Source organism: Salmo trutta, chromosome 13 (genome assembly GCF_901001165.1).
Source record: "Salmo trutta chromosome 13, fSalTru1.1, whole genome shotgun sequence".
Classification (NCBI taxonomy): domain Eukaryota; kingdom Metazoa; phylum Chordata; class Actinopteri; order Salmoniformes; family Salmonidae; genus Salmo; species Salmo trutta.
This window is the reverse complement of record NC_042969.1, coordinates 6,722,871-6,742,637: the sequence shown is the minus strand read 5'-3', so window position 1 is coordinate 6,742,637 and position 19,767 is coordinate 6,722,871. Positions and strand designations below refer to the sequence as shown.

General features: G+C 42.2%; 1 protein-coding gene across 1 annotated transcript in view; it reads right to left on the bottom strand.

Annotated features, from left to right (window-relative positions):
- LOC115205115 (pro-epidermal growth factor) overlaps nt 1-15,800 on the bottom strand; it is a 31,572-nt gene extending 15,772 nt beyond the window's left edge. The window contains exons 1-8 of the mRNA XM_029770782.1: nt 15,608-15,800; nt 14,551-14,887; nt 11,959-12,158; nt 11,200-11,381; nt 10,077-10,304; nt 9,656-9,858; nt 9,436-9,549; nt 9,123-9,245 (exon numbers count right to left, since the gene is read on the bottom strand). Coding sequence (XP_029626642.1) covers nt 9,123-9,245; nt 9,436-9,549; nt 9,656-9,858; nt 10,077-10,304; nt 11,200-11,381; nt 11,959-12,158; nt 14,551-14,677 — 1,177 coding nt within the window. The 5' untranslated portion in view covers nt 14,678-14,887; nt 15,608-15,800. The remainder of the gene's footprint in view (nt 1-9,122; nt 9,246-9,435; nt 9,550-9,655; nt 9,859-10,076; nt 10,305-11,199; nt 11,382-11,958; nt 12,159-14,550; nt 14,888-15,607) is intronic.
- Nucleotides 15,801-19,767: the final 3,967 nt, after the last annotated feature.

Genomic DNA, 19,767 nt, shown 5'->3' with positions numbered 1-19,767 from the left:
TTGATTATTCACTCCCTGAACTTGTTTCCTGACTCCCAGCGCACACGTTACAGAAGCAGACACAAAGAAAACCGGAATTGGATTTAGTTGGAAAGGACTGCCCAGAACAGTGGAGTGGATTTGTCAATGGCTAACGCTCCCAGAGGAGCTATGGGCCTAAATAAGTAGCGTGCATGACAACTTTACTCTCTTGTCAATTTTTGGCAACAACACAGTTTTCACTGGACAAAGCCAGATGGTTAGTGGAAAAAAAGCCTCTTAACCTCTACGCACTTGAATTAAATCCCTTTAAGATGTCTGCACTAATCCCTTCCAAAAAGGTGAAAGTGTAATGAGAATGCTTTCTAAGTCCAAGTCCCACATTCAACGAACGTGTGTGATGTACCACAGTTACCTGGTAATGCTGAAGTGGAGACTAAATTGAAGCTTTCTAACTTTTTATTTTTTTATTTTACCTTTATTTAACTAGGCAAGTCAGTTAAGAACAAATTCTTATTTTCAGTGACGGCCTAGGAACAGCGGGTTAACTGCCTTGTTCAGGGGCAGAACGACAGATTTTTTTTACCTTGTCAGTTCGGGGATTCGATCTTGCAACCTTTCGGTTACTAGTCCAACACTAGTCTCCCTGCCGCCCCAGCTTTCTGCCTTGAAATCTCTTGAAATATGCTGACATAACTTTATTTAGCTTGAAATCACTTATGAACTTATGATTTAAAAAAGTTCAAATCCATCTGGATTACATTGGTTCAGGTGAAGTCAATGAGAAACAATCAAAGTAAGGGGCCTATGTCGGTCTACTCATACATTTCACCATTGTGAAATGGTGACCAGGAATAAGACTTTCCCAAAGCGGATCCTTTGTCTGCACCTCCCAGGGCATACAAACTGATTCCAGAGGCCGACCCAAAACAATGCCGGAGGAGAGAGTGCCGGAGCGGTCTTCGATTGAGGCTTCAGATGCGCACACCACCCACCGCTCCCGAGTATATTACTCGCTAATGTCCGGTCCCTAGTTAACAAAGTTGATGAAATCTGGGCAAGAGTTGCTTTCCAAAGAGATATCCGGCATTGTAACATACTCTGTTTCACGAAAACATGGCTAGCTGGGGACATGCATGTCGGCGTGGGTGTATGTTTTATGATTAACGACCCATGGTGTAATTGTAACAACATACAGGAACTCAAGTCCTTTTGTTCACCAAACAGAGAATTCCTTACAATCAAATGCTGAGAACTCTCCTCGGTTATCGTCACAGCCGTGTATATCCCCCCGCAAGCGGATACCAAGACGTACATCAAGGAAACCATATATCCTGAGTCTGCATTTATTGTAACTGGGGATTTTAACAAAGCTAATTTGAGAAAAAGGCTACCTAAATTCTATCAGAATATTGATTGCTGTACACGACTGAGTAACATGCTCGACCATTGCTACTCTAACTTCCGTGATACAAGGCCCTCCCCCACCCTCCTTTTGACAAATCTGACCATGACCCTCCTTTTGATAAATCTGACCCCTCCTATAGGCAGAAACTTAAACAGGAAGCGCTCATGCTTAGGTGTATCCAAAGCTGGAGTGATCAATCGGATTACATGCTTCAGGATTGCTTCGATCACATGGACTGGGATATGTTCCGGGTAGACTCAGAGAATAACATTGACGTATACTCTGACTCGTTGAGCGAGTTCATAAGGAAGTGTATAGGAGATGTTGTACCGACTGTGACTATTAAAACCTTCCCTAACCAGAAACCGTGGATTGATGGCAGCATTTGCGCAAAGCTGAAAGCACGAACCACCGCATATAATCAGGGCAAGGCAACTGGAAATATAACCGAATACAAACAGTGAAGTTATTCCCTCTGTAAGGCAATTAAACAAGCAAAGTGTCAGTATAGAGACAAAGTGGAGTCGCAAAGTGGAGGCTCAAAAACTAGACGTATGTGGCAGGGTCTGAAGACAATCACGGGTTAGAAAAACAAAACCAGTCCGGTCGTGGACATCGACGTCTTGCAAATTAAACCAGACAAATTAAAAACAACTTCTTTGCACGATTTGAGGACAATACAGTGCCACCGACACGGCCCGCTACCAAGACTGTGGGCTCTCCTTCTCCATGGCCGACATGAGTAAAACATTTAAACGTGTTAACCCTCGCAAGAATGCCGGCCCAGACAGCATCCAAACTGCATCCTCAGAGCATGCGCAGACCAGCTGGCTGGTGTGTTTACAGACATATTCAATCAATCCCTATCCCAGTATGCTGTCCCCACATGCTTTAAGAGGGCCACCATTGTTCCTGTTCCCAAGAAAGTTAAGGTAACTGAACTAAATGACTATCGCCATGTAGCACTCACTTCTGTCATCATGAAGTGCTTTGAGAGATTAGTCAAGGGTCATTTCACCTCCACCTTACCTGCCACCCTAGACCCACTTCAATTTGCTTACTGTCCCAATAGGTCCACAGACGATGCAATCGCCGTCACACTGCACACTGCCCTATCCCATCTGGACAAGAGGAATACCTATGTAAGAATGCTGTTCATTGACTACAGCTCAGCATTCAACACCATAGTACCCTCCAAACTCATCATTAAGCCTGAGACCGTGGGTCTCGAACCCGCCCTGTGCAACTGGATTCTGGACTTCCTGACGGGCCACTCCCAGGTGGTGAAGGTAGGAAACAACACCTCCACTACGCTGATCTTCAACACTGGGGCCTCACAAGGGTGCGTTCTCAGCCCCCTCCTTTACTCCCTGTTCACCCACGACTGTGTGGCCGTGCACGCCTCCAACTCAGGAAAATAACCTCTCACTCAATGTCAGCAAAACAAAGGAGATGATTGTGGACTTCAGGAAACAGCAAAGGGAGCACCCCCCTATCCACATCAACGTCACAGCATTGGATAAGGTGGAAAGTTTTAAGTTCCACGGTGTTCATATCACCGACAAACTGAAGTGGTCCACGCACACAGACAGTGTGGTGAAGAAGGTGCAATAGCGCCTCCTCAACCTCAGGAGGCTGAAAAAATGTGGCTTGTCACCGAAATCCCTCACTAACTTTTACAGGGGCACAATTGAGATTCAGATTGTTAAACAGCCACCACTAGCAAAGAGAGGCGGCTGCCAACCTACAGACTTGATATCATTGGCCACTTTAAAAAATGGAAGACTAGTCACTTTAATTTTATGATTCACGCCCTGACCATGGAGAGTCTTTGGTTCCACTTTGTTTGGCATTATGTTTACATATCTCACATTACTCATCTCATATGTATATAATGTATACTGTATCCTTCACTATCTATTCTTTACTATCTATTGCATCTTAGCCGCTCTGTCGCTGCTCATCCATGTATTGTATACTTATATATTCTTATCCCATTCCTTTACTAGATTGTATGTATTAGGTTTTGTTTGATATTAGGTTTTGTTGTGGAATTGTTAGATATTACCTATTAGATACTGCTGCACTGTCGGATCTAGAAGCATTTCGCTACACTCGCATAACATCTGCTAACCATGTGTATGTGACCAATAACATTTGATTTGATTAGATACATTTATGAAATTGCTTCTTTCAATTATTGATAAACATGCACCTGTTAAGAAACGTACTGTTAAAACTGATGAGGCTCCATAATGAGGAATTGAAAGGAATTGAACAACTGAGTGGCTAATAAGGCTGTCTGCACATCTGACTCCCTGACCTACTGCAAATTGAGAAATTATGTAACTAAACTCAACAAAAACAATAAGAAACTGTATTATGAAGCCAAGCTCAATGATATAAAGAATGCTGGAAACTTTGGAGTACTTTAAATGAAATTATTGGCATAAAGATAAATTCAACTCCTTCTTTCATCGAATCAGATGGCTTATTCATCACAAAACCATTTGATGTTGCCAATTATTTTAATGATTATTTTATAGACAAAGTGGGCAGACTTAGGCAGGAAATGCCAACAACGAACAGTGAGCCATTGTACTCAAGTATAAAAAATAATAATAATAATGAAAGAAAAGCATTGCACATTTTAACCCTTGTGTTGTCTCCAGGGGCAAAAATGACCCGCCACTATGTCTAACAGCAGAGAAAACCCCCTAAATGATATTTTTTTCAACTTGAAATTTGATGACTTTTCCTAGAGTGACCCCAACATTAGAAAAAGTGAAATATCGCATTTGTTCATATTTCCATGAAAGCTGTACACCACCAGGTTACAAAGACTGTCTTAGGGTCATTTTGATCCACCAGTTATAAAATAATTTACACACCACAAAACACACACACACACACACACACACACACACACACACACACACACACACACACACACACACACACACACACACACACACACACACACACACACACAATGAGAAATTGAGATTGTGTGCTACTGATTAAACTCAGACAAAACTAAAACTGTCTTGTGCGTGTGCAGCATCTCCCATCCATGACCCCACCACGACCCCACACATGACTCAAGTTCACAGACAAAATAAAAACAATTTAAGACAAAATAAACATTTCTTGAAAGCATTGTTTACTAATGGGGAATGCAGTTAGAGGCGATAAAGGTGACTGTCCCCCCAGTACTCTCTTTGCTGAAGCCATGAGTGCACATTTCAGTGCCCAACAGGTCGCAGATCTGATTTTTTTCAGATGTCCAGGAGGACAAGAGAACAATGATTTAGAAGAGGAGGAGTTATCTGAAGAAGAAGATGGGGAAGAATGCAACCCAGAGCACGATGCGTCATCTTCAGATGAAGAAGAAATCCCCCAAGCTGAAAGAGACATTTTTGTCAAAGATGTCACGTCCTGACCAGCAGAGGGCGTAATTGTGTTAGTTTTGGTCAGGATGTGGCAGGGGGTTTGTGTGTGTTAAATGTTGTGTGGGTGATTGGACTCCCAATTGAAGGCAGGTGTGTTGAGTTGCTGTCTTGTTTATTGTTTTTCCGGTGGATGCTTTACTCTTTTGAATTAAAATATGAGTATCCACATACCCGCTGCGCCTTGGTCCATTTTTGAAGACAGTTGTGACAAAAGAACAAAAAAATAACATGGTCCTTGTCACCATATGACAACCAGGGCAGGATGGCAGCACAAAATGTCATAAGTATGACCCCAGGGCCCACAGACATGCAGCTGCCCATGCCCAGGAAATCGACTCAACATTCTGCATGTTCATCACACTAGCCATCGAAAAAATCATCCCGGAGATGACAAATTTGGAGGTTTTCTGTAAATTTGGAGACAACAGGAAAGGGATGGATTAGATTGACCTTCATGCCTAGATAGGGCTGCTAATCTTAGCAGGTGTGTATAGGTCCTGAGGTGAGGCTACATGTAGTCTCTGGGATGCAAAGAGTGGAAAGGCGATTTTCTGTGCCACGATGCAACTGAAGTACTTCACACTTTCTCAAGAATGCTACGATTTGATGACCGTGAGTCAAGACCTGCAAGACGTGTGAGAGACAAACTGGCAACCATAAGAGAGGTTTGGGAGAAGTGAGTGGAGTGTCTGTCATTCCTCTACAACCCTGGGCCTGAAGTAACAGTGAATGAGCAACTGGTTCCATGTCTGTAATGTAAGTGATTTTCACTGTTAATTTTTCTATGTATTGCTGTAATATCATTGATTTATGTGATTGTTTTCTGTGACACTGATACTAATTACTTATAGTAATCTCTTTTGTCAAAAGGTTGCTGTCCTTTCTGGAAGTATATTCCCAGCAAGCCAGCAAAGTATGGCATCAAGATATGGATGGCCTGTGACGCACAATCTAGCTACGCTTGGAAGATTCAAGTCTACACAGGGAAGCCGACCAGTGGAGGCCCGGAGAAGAACCAGGGGATGCGGGTTGTGCTTGATGTGACAGATGGACTGAGGAGGCACAATGTCACGTGTGACAATTTCTTCACCTCTTGTGAACTCAGCCAACAGCTCTTGAAGAGGAAGATCACCATGGTTGGCAGAGTTAGAAAGAACAAGCCTAAGCTCCCCTCTGCACTCCTCGCAACAAGGGGGAGAGAGGCCTTCTTATCAAAGTTTGCCTTCACCCCCACCACCACTCTAGTTTCTCAGCTCCCAAAGAGGAACAAGAATGTGGTCCTCCTGAGCACACTGCACAAAACAGCTGATATCAGTGATCGTGAGGACAGGAAGCCAGCCATAATCCTGGACTACAACCACAATAAAGGAGGCGTGGACAACCTGGACAAGGTGATTGGAACTTACAGCTGCAGGACGATGACTGCCCGCTGGCCCCTGGTCATCTTCCATTACATCATTGATGTGTCCTCATACAATGCCTTTGAGATATGGAACAAGATCAGCCCTACCTGGAAGCCTGATAAGCGGAACAAGAGGAGGGTGTTCCTGGAGAAGCTGGGAAAGGCACTTGTAACCCCACACATTCAAAGAAGGGAGCGCCTCCCCCGCACAGTAGCCTCTACAGCACTGTTCAGTGTTGTAGAGGCTAATGTTGTCCCTATTTATTATCGTATTTTATTCTTATTTATTGTTGTTGTTTATACACCTTGTAGGTGGAGGCAATGGTTAAAGAAATGTGAAAAGACTAGTATATTGTAGTTGAATTTGTCATTGTACAGTATATAAGAGTAAATCAATATGTTTCCAAAAAAGTTGAAGACTGTTATTGTTTCCCTTCAATAAAATGCATTCAAAACTACTTTTTGCATATGTCTGCCACTTTCTTAGGCTATACAAGTGCTATCTCTTGCTAAAAATGTATGTTAAATCCTATGCAGTACCTTTAGCAATAATAATAATAATAATCCTCTACTTTAGTAAATAAAACAAGTATGACAGGTGTGTTGTAAATATAACGAGTGGTGTCCACTGATTAAATGCAGTCTTTCTGTATTGTGAAGAGGGAAAACCCAGATATTCACAAAGTTTGTGATGAATGACAGGTTGTTTCTTCATGCAAAATAGATATGGGGTTTAAAATTCAATGAAGCTGCTTTATTTTAGGGGTTTAGTGAAGGCAGGTCATTTTTGACCCTCAGGACAAGGGGAGTATACAGAATGTAAAGACGACATAAGGGTTCATTTTATAAAGTTAGTGTGGGGAGGTGGAAAATGTATTGTCATCGATCAATAATGACAAATCTCCTGGCATTGACAACTTAGATGGAAATCTACTGAGGATGGTACTGTAGCTGACTCTATAGCCACTCATATCTGTCATATCTTTATTCTGAGCCTAGAGGAAAGTCTTTGTCCTCAAGCCTGGAGGGAAGCCAAAGTAATTCCGCTACCCAAGAGTGGTAAAGGGGCCATTACTGGTTCTAACAGCAGACCTGTCAGCTTGCTGCCAGCTCTTCGCAAACTGTTGGAAAAAATTGTGCTTGACCAAATACAATGTTACTTCTCTGTTAGCAAATTAACAACAGACTTTGAGCGTGCTTATAGAGAAGGGCACTCAACATGTACTGCACTGACACAAATGACTGATGATTGGTTGAAAGAAATTGAAAATAAGAAGATTGTGGGTGCTGTACTGTTAGATTTCAGTGCAGCCTTTGATATTATTTTCCATAACCTGTTGTTGAAAAAACATATTTGTTATGGCTTTACAACTTCTGCCATATCGTGGATTCAGAGCAATCTATCTAATATAACTCAGAGGGTTTTCTTTAATGGAAGCTTCTCTAACTTAAAGTGTGGTGTACTGCAGGGCAGCTCTCTAGGCCCTCTACTATTTTCTAGTTTTACCAATGACTTGCCACTGTCATTAAACAAAGCATGTGTGTCCATGTATACTGATGATTCAACCATATAAGCATCAGCAACCACAGCTAATGAAATCACTGAAACCCTTAACAAAGAGTTGCAGTCTGTTTTGAAATGGGTGAACAGGAATACACTGGTCCTGATCATCTCTAAAACTAAGAGCATTGTATTTGGTACAATTCATTCCCTAAGTTCTAGACCTCAGCTGATTCTGGGAATGAAAGGTGTGGCTGTTGAACATGTTGAGGAGACTAAATTACTTGGTGTTACCTTAGATTGTAAACTGTCATGGTCAAAACATATAGATTCAATGGTTGTAAAGATGAGGAGAGGTCTGTCCGTAATAAAGAGATGCTCTGCTTTTTTGACACCACATTCCACAAAGCAGGTCCTGCAGGCTCTAGTTGTATCTTATCTTAATCATTGTCCAGTCATATGGTCAAGTGCTGCACAGAAGTTAAGCTGCAACTGGTCCAAAACAGAGCGGCACATCTTGCCTTCCATTGTATTCAGAGGGCTAACATTAATACTATGCATGCCAGCCTCTCTTGGCTAAGAGTTGAGGAAAGACTGACTGCTTTACATCTTGTTTTTATAAGAAACATCAATGTGTTGGAAATTCCACATTTTTGTATAGTCAATTTACACACAGGGGTCTTTTCACAGTCCCCAGGTCCAGAACAAATTCAAGGAAATGTGTAGTATTATACAGAGCCTTGAGTGCATGGAACTAATTTCCATCTTATATAGCGCAATTGAACAGCAAACCTGCTTTCAAAAAACAAATAAAGCAACACCTCACGGCACAACGACTCTCCCTCATGTGACTTACTTGTTGTGTGTATGTACTGACATGTATGTGTAACTGATACACGCACACACACACACACACACACACACACACACACACACACACACACACACACACACACACACACACACACACACACACACACACACACACACACACACACACACACAATATGTTAATGTTTTTAAATGTATGTAAGTCTTTTGTCTGTAATGTATTTTTCGTTATATGTCAGACCCCAGTAAGACTGGCTGTCGCCATTGGCATTGGCTAATAGGGATCCTAATTAATCAAAATCAAAATAAACATTTGCTGTAACTAGTGTTCAATACTGAACACAAGATTAGCTGGCATTGCACACAATCTCAAAGTCTAAACACACAACATGTACAACAAAGTGCTGTTCTCTTATAGTATTATTGTCAAGAGAAACATTCAGAAGTAAATAACCATACTTTCCAAATCAACAAGACAATACCATTTTTGGTCAAGGATCAGCAAAGACCTTGAAGGAGAATTGCTTTCTTGCAGAAGTGCTGTCTTACCTTGGCAGGTTTTCCTATCAGGAAGCAGAGCGTAACCCTTGGGGCAGGTGCAGAAGTAGGAGCCTGGAATGTTCTCACAGCCCAGGGAACAGCCGTGGTCCCACAAGCCACACTCATTGACATCTAGGATTACATTTTTGTATGTTTAGTCTAATTATTTCTTAGTAATCCTTGTAGGTAATCCTCCATTCCACACTCAACAATTAATACAATAAATTGCTAATACTGCAATTTCATAACATCACATAGTATATCAAAGCATAGTAAAGCATAACATAACCCAGCACTGGGGCTAAATGAATGAATACCATACCTTCACAGTAGTTCCCATGTTTGCTAAGAGCAAAGCCTTTAGTGCACTGGCAGATCCCCTGCTCAGCTAGGTTGGAGCACACATTCACACACACTCCTGTACGACCATCACACGCTGCATTAAAAATGTTATGGAATAAGTTTAGAACAGAGTTCAAGGTTTTGGAACAGAGTTGGACCAAACTTATTGAAGAAACAGCTAAAATGCACTGAACTCTGACCTGGAAAGACAGGCATGGAGTCTTCAATTGGCTGGTTGAGGGGATGTACCACCTTGACAGCAGTAGAGGGGTGTGTCATTCGCTTTAGGTTGATGTTCTCTGCCTCAACCCCTGAGTACTTATTGACTTGCCGTATGGTCCGTGAACTCATATCAGTGTAGTAGACTTGCTCCAGGAACACAGACATCCCCAAAGACTGAGACCTAGTGGGAAGAATATTCAGAAGTTAGCAATAATATAAACCGATCTACAAGTGATGTATCTAATTATACAGTATACTGCTCTAGTGCTAAATACAGATAGCTGCCCATTTGCAACACTGTCTCATTAGAATATGTCAAAACAGTGATATTTAACCACTGGAGTTATATGTCACCTGTGCTGACAAATGAGTGATATAACTATAATGACATCTGCTTACAGTAGTGGCTGGTCAATGACATTGACAACATTCCCGTTGTAGTCACACGACCCAATGGCACTTTCTCCCTCCAGACTGAACTGGACCCAGAACAGTCTCTTGTCCGTCCGGTCGACCGACAGCCCTCCCAGTCTCTCCGGAATCTTCAGCACTGTAGTAATCATCTCTCCCGTTACATCTGACCTCTGAATACTGGGTGTGATCCCGTCGGACAGCCAGAATATAAATCTGAGGAAAGGTATAGTGGTTTTAGGGATAAGGAAGTGGCCCACATTGAAGACTTGAAATCTGGTAAGAGGACATGCCCAGACATGCCTCAGCAAGTACACATGCAATTTCTGGGTATTGGTGATTACACCAAATTTAGCCATCCACATTAACACAAGGTTAGATTGAATGTACACAACACTGAGTGTACAAAACATTAGGAACACCTGATCTTTCCATGACACAGACTGACCAGGTGAATCCAGGTGAAAGCTATGATCCCTTATTGATGTCACTTGTTAAATCCATTTAAATAAGTGTACAGTAGATGAAGGGCAGGATACAGGTTAAATAAGGATTTCTAAGCTTTGAGGCATTTGAGACATGGTTTGTGTATGTGTGCCATTCAGAGGGTGAATGGGCAAGACAAACGATTGAAGTGCCTTTGAACGAGGTACGGCTGTTCTGAAGGCAAAAGCGGGAGCAACTCAATATTAGGAAGGTGTTCCTAATGTTTTATACACTCAGTGTTATACACATTGGTGAACAGGAGAGAATTTCACGTAGGAAAAATACAGATAATCAAAAAATATATGTATCTGTGTTTTGGTGTACTTCACTTATACTTGTCTGGCATGAAGCAATCGCCTCTGAAGGTCAAAATGGCTCCCTTTTTCTCTGACCAGAGAGTGGAGGTAAGTGAGTGGCAATCTGCCAGATTACACCTACAGGTATGTGCCAGCCGTGTTAAAAGAGGCAAGGACCCTTTAAAGGCCAAGCATTATAGTAACCCACAAACAAGATGGTGGGTAACTCTAAGGAACTGCATTGGAATGTTTGTCACCGGTGCTCTAATCTTACTCATAGTTACTTGAAAACATACAGAGATACATGTTGAGATAATGTATTGCGTTACCTGTCATTTGGGGCGACTGCTATGGAGATTGGCTGAGATAAATGTCTTAGAAGAGTCCTCTCGTTTTTACCATCTGTATCCACTCTTTTGATACTTCCCACTTCTCCACTGGTCCAGATGACAAAATTGTGAACCCAGTCGACCGCAAGGCCTGAGATCCCTTTCTCAGACGAGTGCAGCTTCTGAAAAGGATGCAGTACAGTTGTGGATCTATAACCATTCATGTCGTTGACTCAACCTTGGATACAATAGGTATTAGCATATTGACCAGCGACAAATAGGAGGTAATACTTTGTCCATGGGATACGGTGGCCATATTAGGAAAGCCTCAGAGTCACAGTGTCCATATTAGGACAGAATTTTACATTACATTTTACATTTTAGTAATTTAGCAGACACTCTTATCCAGAGCGACTTACAGTGCATTCATCTTATGTAGCTAAGAGAGACAACTGCAAATCACCGTCCATAGTAAGCACATTAATCTTCCTCAATAAGTAGCGATCAGCAAATGCAATGATAATAAGAAAAGTGCAAGTGTTAGTTCAAGAAAAGAAAAGGTTGTTTATTTGCGGTGGGGAGAGGGGGAGGCGGGGTGTTGTGGCATTAATCGAGAGACTCTTTTCAAGAGGTAGGTGACTGTGACTCTTGTGACTCCGACTCCGACTCTGTCCTTATATGGACACCGTAATATTACATTCTGTTGAATTTTTTGAGGTGATTCATTGTTTAAGGTGAACCAGTAGTATGTGGATGCACCTGTCTCTGTGTTCCATCCATCGCTGCTTTGTAGATGACCCCTGTCTTTTTATCGGCCCAGTAAACTCTCCCCTCTGTGTAGTGGAAGTCCAGTAGAATAGAGTTTCCAACACCGGTCACAACCCTTTTTTGATTCCCTCCGTCAAGGTCCATCCGGTATATAGCCTTACCATGGCCGAAGATCAGATAGGGCTCTGGAGCTTTCCAAAAGGAACATAGATTCTAAATCATAGATGGTAGATAGTGTATGATAATGGTCGTTATCACATCAGACAACCAAAATACTGTATAAACCTGGAGGACTGTGATGTTAGGGATTTCAGAAGTGACGCACACTGGACCCACATTTTGGACCGGAAGTAACCTAAGATTTGGAATCAGGTAATAGACGGGACCAACTGAGTCATACTCTGCAGTACTGCCAGAGCGCTTTCAATGTGAGAATACACGGAGCTACTAAAAATATTTCTGGGAAAATGTTCTGAGGCTGAATCAATGTAATATAATATAATACCATAGCATAGGAAGCCTACAATGTTACTGTTACACCTCAAATACCTCCTCATTTCTAGTGAGATTTTAGGAGCTGAAGCTGAATAGTCACATTTCTTGTGTCATGCGGCCAAAACTCAACGGCCCGTCTAACTAGGCAGAATATATGCATTGATACAGTAACTGAAGAAAATCTAAATGCATATTCCCATTAAACCGCTTGAGATCAAATGAGTGGCATGCAGACGCAGTTTGGACATTTCAAGGTGAGTAAACAGTGCACAGTGTGCAGTACTATAGTGTGGCAGTTTGTAATCCATAGCTGTCCATTTTCTCCTTACTGTCACATAGTTTCCTGACACAAAGACGTCCAGGGCTGCACAAGTCACGATTGCTATAGAATTTGTAACTTTACTGGCAGTCCCTTTTCAATGTGGGCTGTTCTGTGCTGATACCTTTATTGAATGAGTTGAATCAATGTTGCTGTCTAAAATCCTATTGATGGCGTTTAATGGGGCAGAGTTCAAGGCAGCTCTGGCTGCTTCCCAATAAAACAGTCGTCTCTTAGCGACATGTGCTTTCATACTCTCCTTTCACATGGTGAACATCCTCATATGTCAGTAAAGACTGTCTTGGACATTCCAGTCATTGGAAGTTTAAAATCATATTAGCGCGTAACATACCAAATAATGTTATATTTCACTCAAATATAATTATTTCATGCTGTTTGGAAGAGAAACTGTTAACAGAGTGAATCCAAAATCAGAAACAGAACATCTGAGACAACCATTGCCTTGCGACACGTTGAAAAGGTTAACAACGTGAATACTAGACGTGTTCTGTTGGATAGCTCTTCCTTTGACCTTGACCCAAAACAACATGCTAATCTAGTCTAACATGCCCATGTCAACACATGGGTGAAGCATCATTATCATGTGCATCCATGGACACCAGTCACTGGTGTTGAGGAATGAAGACAACAATGAATCTCCATAGGCCAGGGGCAGAAAAACAATGAATCATCTGTCTGTGTGGTGGTTCGTGAGGTCAATGATGCCCGATGGAGAACTTTAAAAACAGGTCATTACTAAGTTGCTAGGATACACAATGCAGACCATTCAGGGCCATCCTTGGGGGCCATCTTCGTTTCTGATTTTTAAAAAATCCCCTTAAACAATGTGTAAATCATGCATTGATGTAAATGGGAGATATTTGTGTAACAAGTGACATATGTTCACATCAAATTGGAATTTCCCCCTATAATCTAGTACACCTGCCATGGAAGTGACCCAGTCTAGGGGATAACCTCTTGACCATGGAGAATGCATTCCACAAGTCTCCACTGCGTCCACTACACTTGTCATGATGACGATGGGAGTGGCATGACCCGGTCATAGGGGATAACCTCTCCGGGTGTGAGGGGATAACCCTGACTTAAGCCTCCACTGACACCACTAAAGGCAGGCGCTCGTCCAACTGACCAGAGACCAGTACTGTCTACGGCCAGCTAGGACCGGCCCTACCCAGATCACACACTCTGCCCAGCCAGCTCGCTGTGACGCATGAGGAGTCCGTCTGTTACTCTCCCACTCACTGTTTTCCCTCAGGGATAAAGGTAACCCTTGTGTAAGGGTCACTATTTACCAACTTGCCACAGCCAAAAACGAAATAGTGTCAGACGCCTTCGGTTACATGTACTGTAATGTATAGTGGTGAGGAGACTGACTGAAAATAATGCAAGGCTAATGTAAGGGGAGTACTACCAATACAATGTACCTTGTAATTTGAATATTAGACAGAATGTCAGTGCTAGATAATGGAGCTCAATATCATTTATGTACTGGTACTGGTTATCGTTTACATGTGTCAAAGTGTAAGACTTTAGGATCAAGTTACATTTATTAAGGTCCAATTTGTTAATCTTAGATTTTTCACAAAATCAAAAAATAAGTAAATAGACTATATGTCTATAAGTAAATAGACATAACACTATGCTCCTAAGTCCCTACAACCAGTTTGTCTCTGTTCTAGAGTGAACAAAAATGTTACTGTACCAACAAGTGCACACTTTGCTAAAGTACAGATGTGAACCCAACTCACCCACACAGCTCCCATTACCCACACCTGACGGGTTTCCGAGCCAACATGCCTTCCCAGGGGCCGCTGAGGCTCCGTCGTTTTGCACTGAGAAATAGACCAGCACTGCTGCGACCGTCACGACCAACATAATCCTGCGCTCCGTCTCAATCCGGGGAGCCGCACTTTACTCACACCAGCCAGGCATTCCTTATCTTGGTCAGACCGTGCGTGCGAGAATTCCACCAAAACTCTGCGACGGTCGCTGACGGCCGTTGGGCATCCTTCTCCAAGGCCCCGGCGTGGAGAGAAAGGAGAAGCCAGTTTCACATCCCAAAAGAGGTGGAAAACGAGATGGAGGCTGTGGACACAAAAAGGAGGGTCAATGAGTTAGCCAGTGGATTCTCTGCCCCAAACCAGGCTGTGTGGTATCTTTTGGGCTCCTCACTCTGGCTCCCAGGTTGCTTAGCTGTTTTGGAAGCAAAGTATGAAATTCCGGACACCCCCGTGGTAAATTTTACACATCCCGGGCCCGGCTGGAGAAGGATTTTCCTCGAACAGGAGTCGGTGTCTGAAGCAGAATGCAGAATATGCAAGTAATGAGACAAAGGCTGCAGCAAAGTCCCAGAAAACAACAGCAGCTCCTAGTCCTCCCCCCACCCCCTACCCCTTTGTGTGTGTGTGTGTGTGTGTGTGTGTGTGTGTGTGTGTGTGTGTGTGTGTGTGTGTGTGTGTGTGTGTGTGTGTGTGTGTGTGTGTGTGTGCGCGTGTGCGGGGAACCATTAGCATAGATATCTGACTCTTTTGTGGATTCTTTTCAGAAGAGAATTAAGGTGACCTCTGACACCCTTAACCTTCCACACACATCTGTACACACACATAGGGTAACAGACAAACAGACATGCACTGTCAAACACACCTATTGACACGCACCACACACACACACACACACACCACTGTTATCCCCTTTCCCCCATTTTCTTCACCAGGGACAGTCATGTCAGGAAGACTCTCTGTGCTCAATTGTACACTGTTGTACAGATTGTACAGATATCGTGTGTATTCGGATTAGTACGTGTACCTTAAACGTGTGTATCTGTCTTTCCTGTACGACCGTCTCCCTGAGTGAATCAGGCTGGATGAGTAAGCGGAAGAACTCGGAGGAGTGGAGGAGACTTGTCAGTGGCCTGCTTGTTTTCTGTTTACTCAGGAGAGCAATCGTCAGACTCCACCAACCAAACCCCTATTCATACCCAGGATGACTAGCGTATTGTTAGCAGCAGTGTCACACGTGGCCGTTGACGTAACTGTAGGAGGGCTAACGAAGCTGGAAAGGGCTCAGTGTCCACAGCTATAGTTGAGTTGGAAACGTGCCTAAACAATGGCCTTTGTCTTGTGATTTCACCTTTGTTGACAACATTTGAAATTTCACTTTGGACTCTCATTGTCATCTAAACACTATGATGTATTTGGAAATGTCATTGAATGCACCTTAGAATACTGTGTCACTCTTAACTCTTTTGTTGTATTTTGAGGGACATGGTAACACAATAACTCGTGTTTTTATTACTGTGTTAGCTACTATAATGATTGTATGTTACACTGAAGAATAACGACACAATCGTAAGAACACAGTAAAGTGTTACCAAAGAGGCAAGGGGATGTGCTCAGGACTAGCAGGTTTCTGGTCCACTAACCAATCCCATCACCACACCATCCCATCTGTTTGTCAAACACCTTGGCCATTGTCACGTTAACAGAACAGCTGGCATGACGGGCAGAACCCAGACACATGCAGCTGGGGGCATAGGACAGGGTATCCATGGGAATGTCTTTCCGGCTCCACCCATGTTATCGGGATTTACGGCCATGCCTGTTCAGGCACCCAGAAGGCCGTGACCCATTGATTACAGTCCCGCTTTCTCACTGTGCTCGCCAGCCAGTGGGATAGGAAAGGAACACACATGGGTGACAGTGGATATATTTTGACATTTACATGCTCATATACACAGTCACACACATGGTTGGTGTATGTACAGACATCCACATACTCAATACCTAACATCTGTGAGACAGTGGAAGTGGAGCTCACTGTGGGATCGACAGAGAGGACAGAGGAAGGGTTGTAACATTGAGAAATATATGCACCTGTTGCTCAAGTGAGGAAAGGGCACAGAATCCCATTATTCATGGACAAAGACCAGAGATTATCACATTGGGAAAGACCACACCTAATAGACAATAGTGGAGTTGTTGTACAGATAGCCTATGACAGCACTGTAAGTGGTGCATCACACTGACCAACACTGCCATGTATACCCAAATGCTTATATGAAATATGAAGAAATGAAATGCATAAAGATTTGTTTTATTAAAAATAAGAATACAATACAATTGTATGTACAAATATATGCAACAGGTCACACAGAAACTGTGGCATTTGTTTGTTGGGCAGGTCAAATCTTTCAATATACTAGGGAGCGAGAAAATGTTTTAGGAAAGTAAGGCATCGATAAGCTTGAAGGTTTGACCTTAAGTGAATAATTCTTGTCACCATTGCCAGCAGTATAAATAAATGTGTTGTTGGACTTACATGGAATAGGATAGCAGGTATGTCTGTTGATACCATATTGAGATGAATGAATGTCATATCTGTTTAAACCTGGTACGGTGTAGTGTATAATGACAAAGAAGTAGGCCATAATGAACACTGAGACATACTATTTGATTACAGTATTATGGGAAATTGCATTCAACTGAGTTTAATTTAAGCTCTGAGCTGTAAAGACAGCAATATCAAAATTGAGTTGTTACGATACCAGTATCATGATCCCACTGAGCACACACTGGTTGAATCAACGTTGTTTTCACGTAATTTCAATGAACCAACCTAGAATAGACGTTGAATTGACATCTGTGCGCAGTAGAATACGATGATGATACTATGACAATATAATGCTGTTTGTTTCCAATAGGGCTGTTTTCCTCAAGAAATTGAAACATGGTTTGTTTACTTGCCACGATACTTCTGAATATCGTGGTATTGGTGTTGTCACAAACCTACAGTGAGCTCCAAAAGAATTGTGACAGTGACACATATTGTTCTTTTGGCTCTGTAATCCAACATTTTGGATTTGAAATGATACAACAAGGTTACATGAGGTTAAAGTGCAGACTGTCAGCTTTCATTTGAGGGTATTGTCATCCATATCGGGTGAACCGTTTAGAAATTAAAGCACTTTCTGTACATGGTCCCCTAAAATGTGGGGACTAAAAGTATTGGGAGAAGTTCACTTAAATCAAATCAAATCAATTTGTATTTGTCACATGCACCGAATACAAAAGGTGTAGACCCCATGAAATGCTTACTTACAAGCCCTAAACCAACAATGCAGTTCAAGAAATTGAGTTAAGAAAATATTTACTAAAAAACTGAAGTAAATTTTTTTATAAAAAGTAGCACAACAAAATAACAATAATGAGGCTAGATACAGGGAGTACCGGTACAGAGTCAATGTGCAGGGGTACAGGTTAGTCGAGGTAATTTGTACATGTACCATAGGTAAGGGTAAAGTGACTATGCATAGATAATAAACAGCGAGTAGCAGTGTAAAAACAAAGGGGGGTTCAATGTAAATAGTCTGGGTCGCCATTTGATTAGCTGTTCAGCTGTCTTATGGCTTGGGGATAGAAGTTGTTAAGGAGCCTTTTGGACGTAGACTTGGTGATCCGGTACTGCTTGCCGTGCGATAGCAGAGAGAACAGTCTATGACTTGAGTGACTGGAGTCTTTGACAATTTCTTGGGCCTTCCGACACCGCCTAGTATATAGGTCCTGGATGGTAGGAAGCTTGGCCCCAGTGATGTACTGGGCAGGAAGCTTGGCCCAGTGATGTACTGGGCACTACCCTCTGTAGCGCCTTATGGTCAGATGCCGAGCAGTTGCCATACCAGGCGGTGATGCAACCGGTGAGGATGCTCTCAATGGTGCAGCTATATATCCATGCCAAATCCTTTCAGCCTCCTGAGGGGGCTGCCAGGTCTCTGACCTCCTCCCTATAGGCTGTCTCATCGTTTGTTGGTGATCAGGCCTACCACTGTTGTGTCATCCACAGACTTAATGATGGTGTTGGACTCGTGCATGGCCACGCAGTTGTGGGTGAACAGGCAGTACAGGAGGGCACTAAGCAGTCTTCATCCAGTTTGGGGTTAGTAATCGCTGTTCTGATATCCAGAAGCTCTTTTCGGTCATAAGAGACTGTAACAGTAACATTATGTACAAAATAAATTACAAACAATGCGAAAAAATAAATAAAATAGCACAGTTGGTTAGGAGCCCATAAAACATCAGCCTCCCTCCGGTGCCATTATCGGTACAACTATTAAAATAGTAAAAAGTTAAGTATTTGGTCCAATATTCATAGCATGCAATGACTACATCAAGCCTGTGATTCTACTCATTTGTTGGATGCATTTGCTGTTTTTTATTTTGGTTGTGTTTCAGATGACTTTGTTCCCAATAATAATGAATGCTTAGTAAGGTATTGCATCATTTTGGAGTCACTTTTATTGTAAATAAGAATAGGATATGTTTCTAAACACTTGCTTCCATGATTACGGATAATCCTTAATGAATAGCGAATAATGATGAGTGAGAAAGTTATGGAGGCATACATTTCATACCCGCCAAAAAATGCTAACCTCCCATGTTATTGCAATGGTCAGAGGTTAGCATGTCTTGCCGGTCTGTAACTTTCTCACTCATCATTATTCACGACTCTTTCAGGACTATCCGTAACCATGGTAGCATCCACATTAATGTAGAAGTGTTTAGAAACATACTCTACTCTTATTTACAATTGAAGTGATTCCAAAATGACACAATACATTATTTACCATTAATTTCTATTGGGCACAAAATAATCTGAAATACAACCAAAACAAACAGCAAATGCATCCAACATATAATTATTGCGTGCTAGGAATATGGGACCATATAATACACTTTTGACTACTTTAATACACATATAAGTGAATTTGTCCCAATATATTTGGAGGGACTATGTACAAAAAGTGCTGTAATTTCTGAACAGTTCACCCTCAAATGAAAGCTGACAGTCTGCACTTTAACCTCATAGTCATTGTATCATTTCAAATCCAAATTGCTGGAGTACAAAACAACAAAACATTTGTCACTGTCCCAATACTTTTGGAGCTCACTGTATCTCAAAGTTCGTTTTTT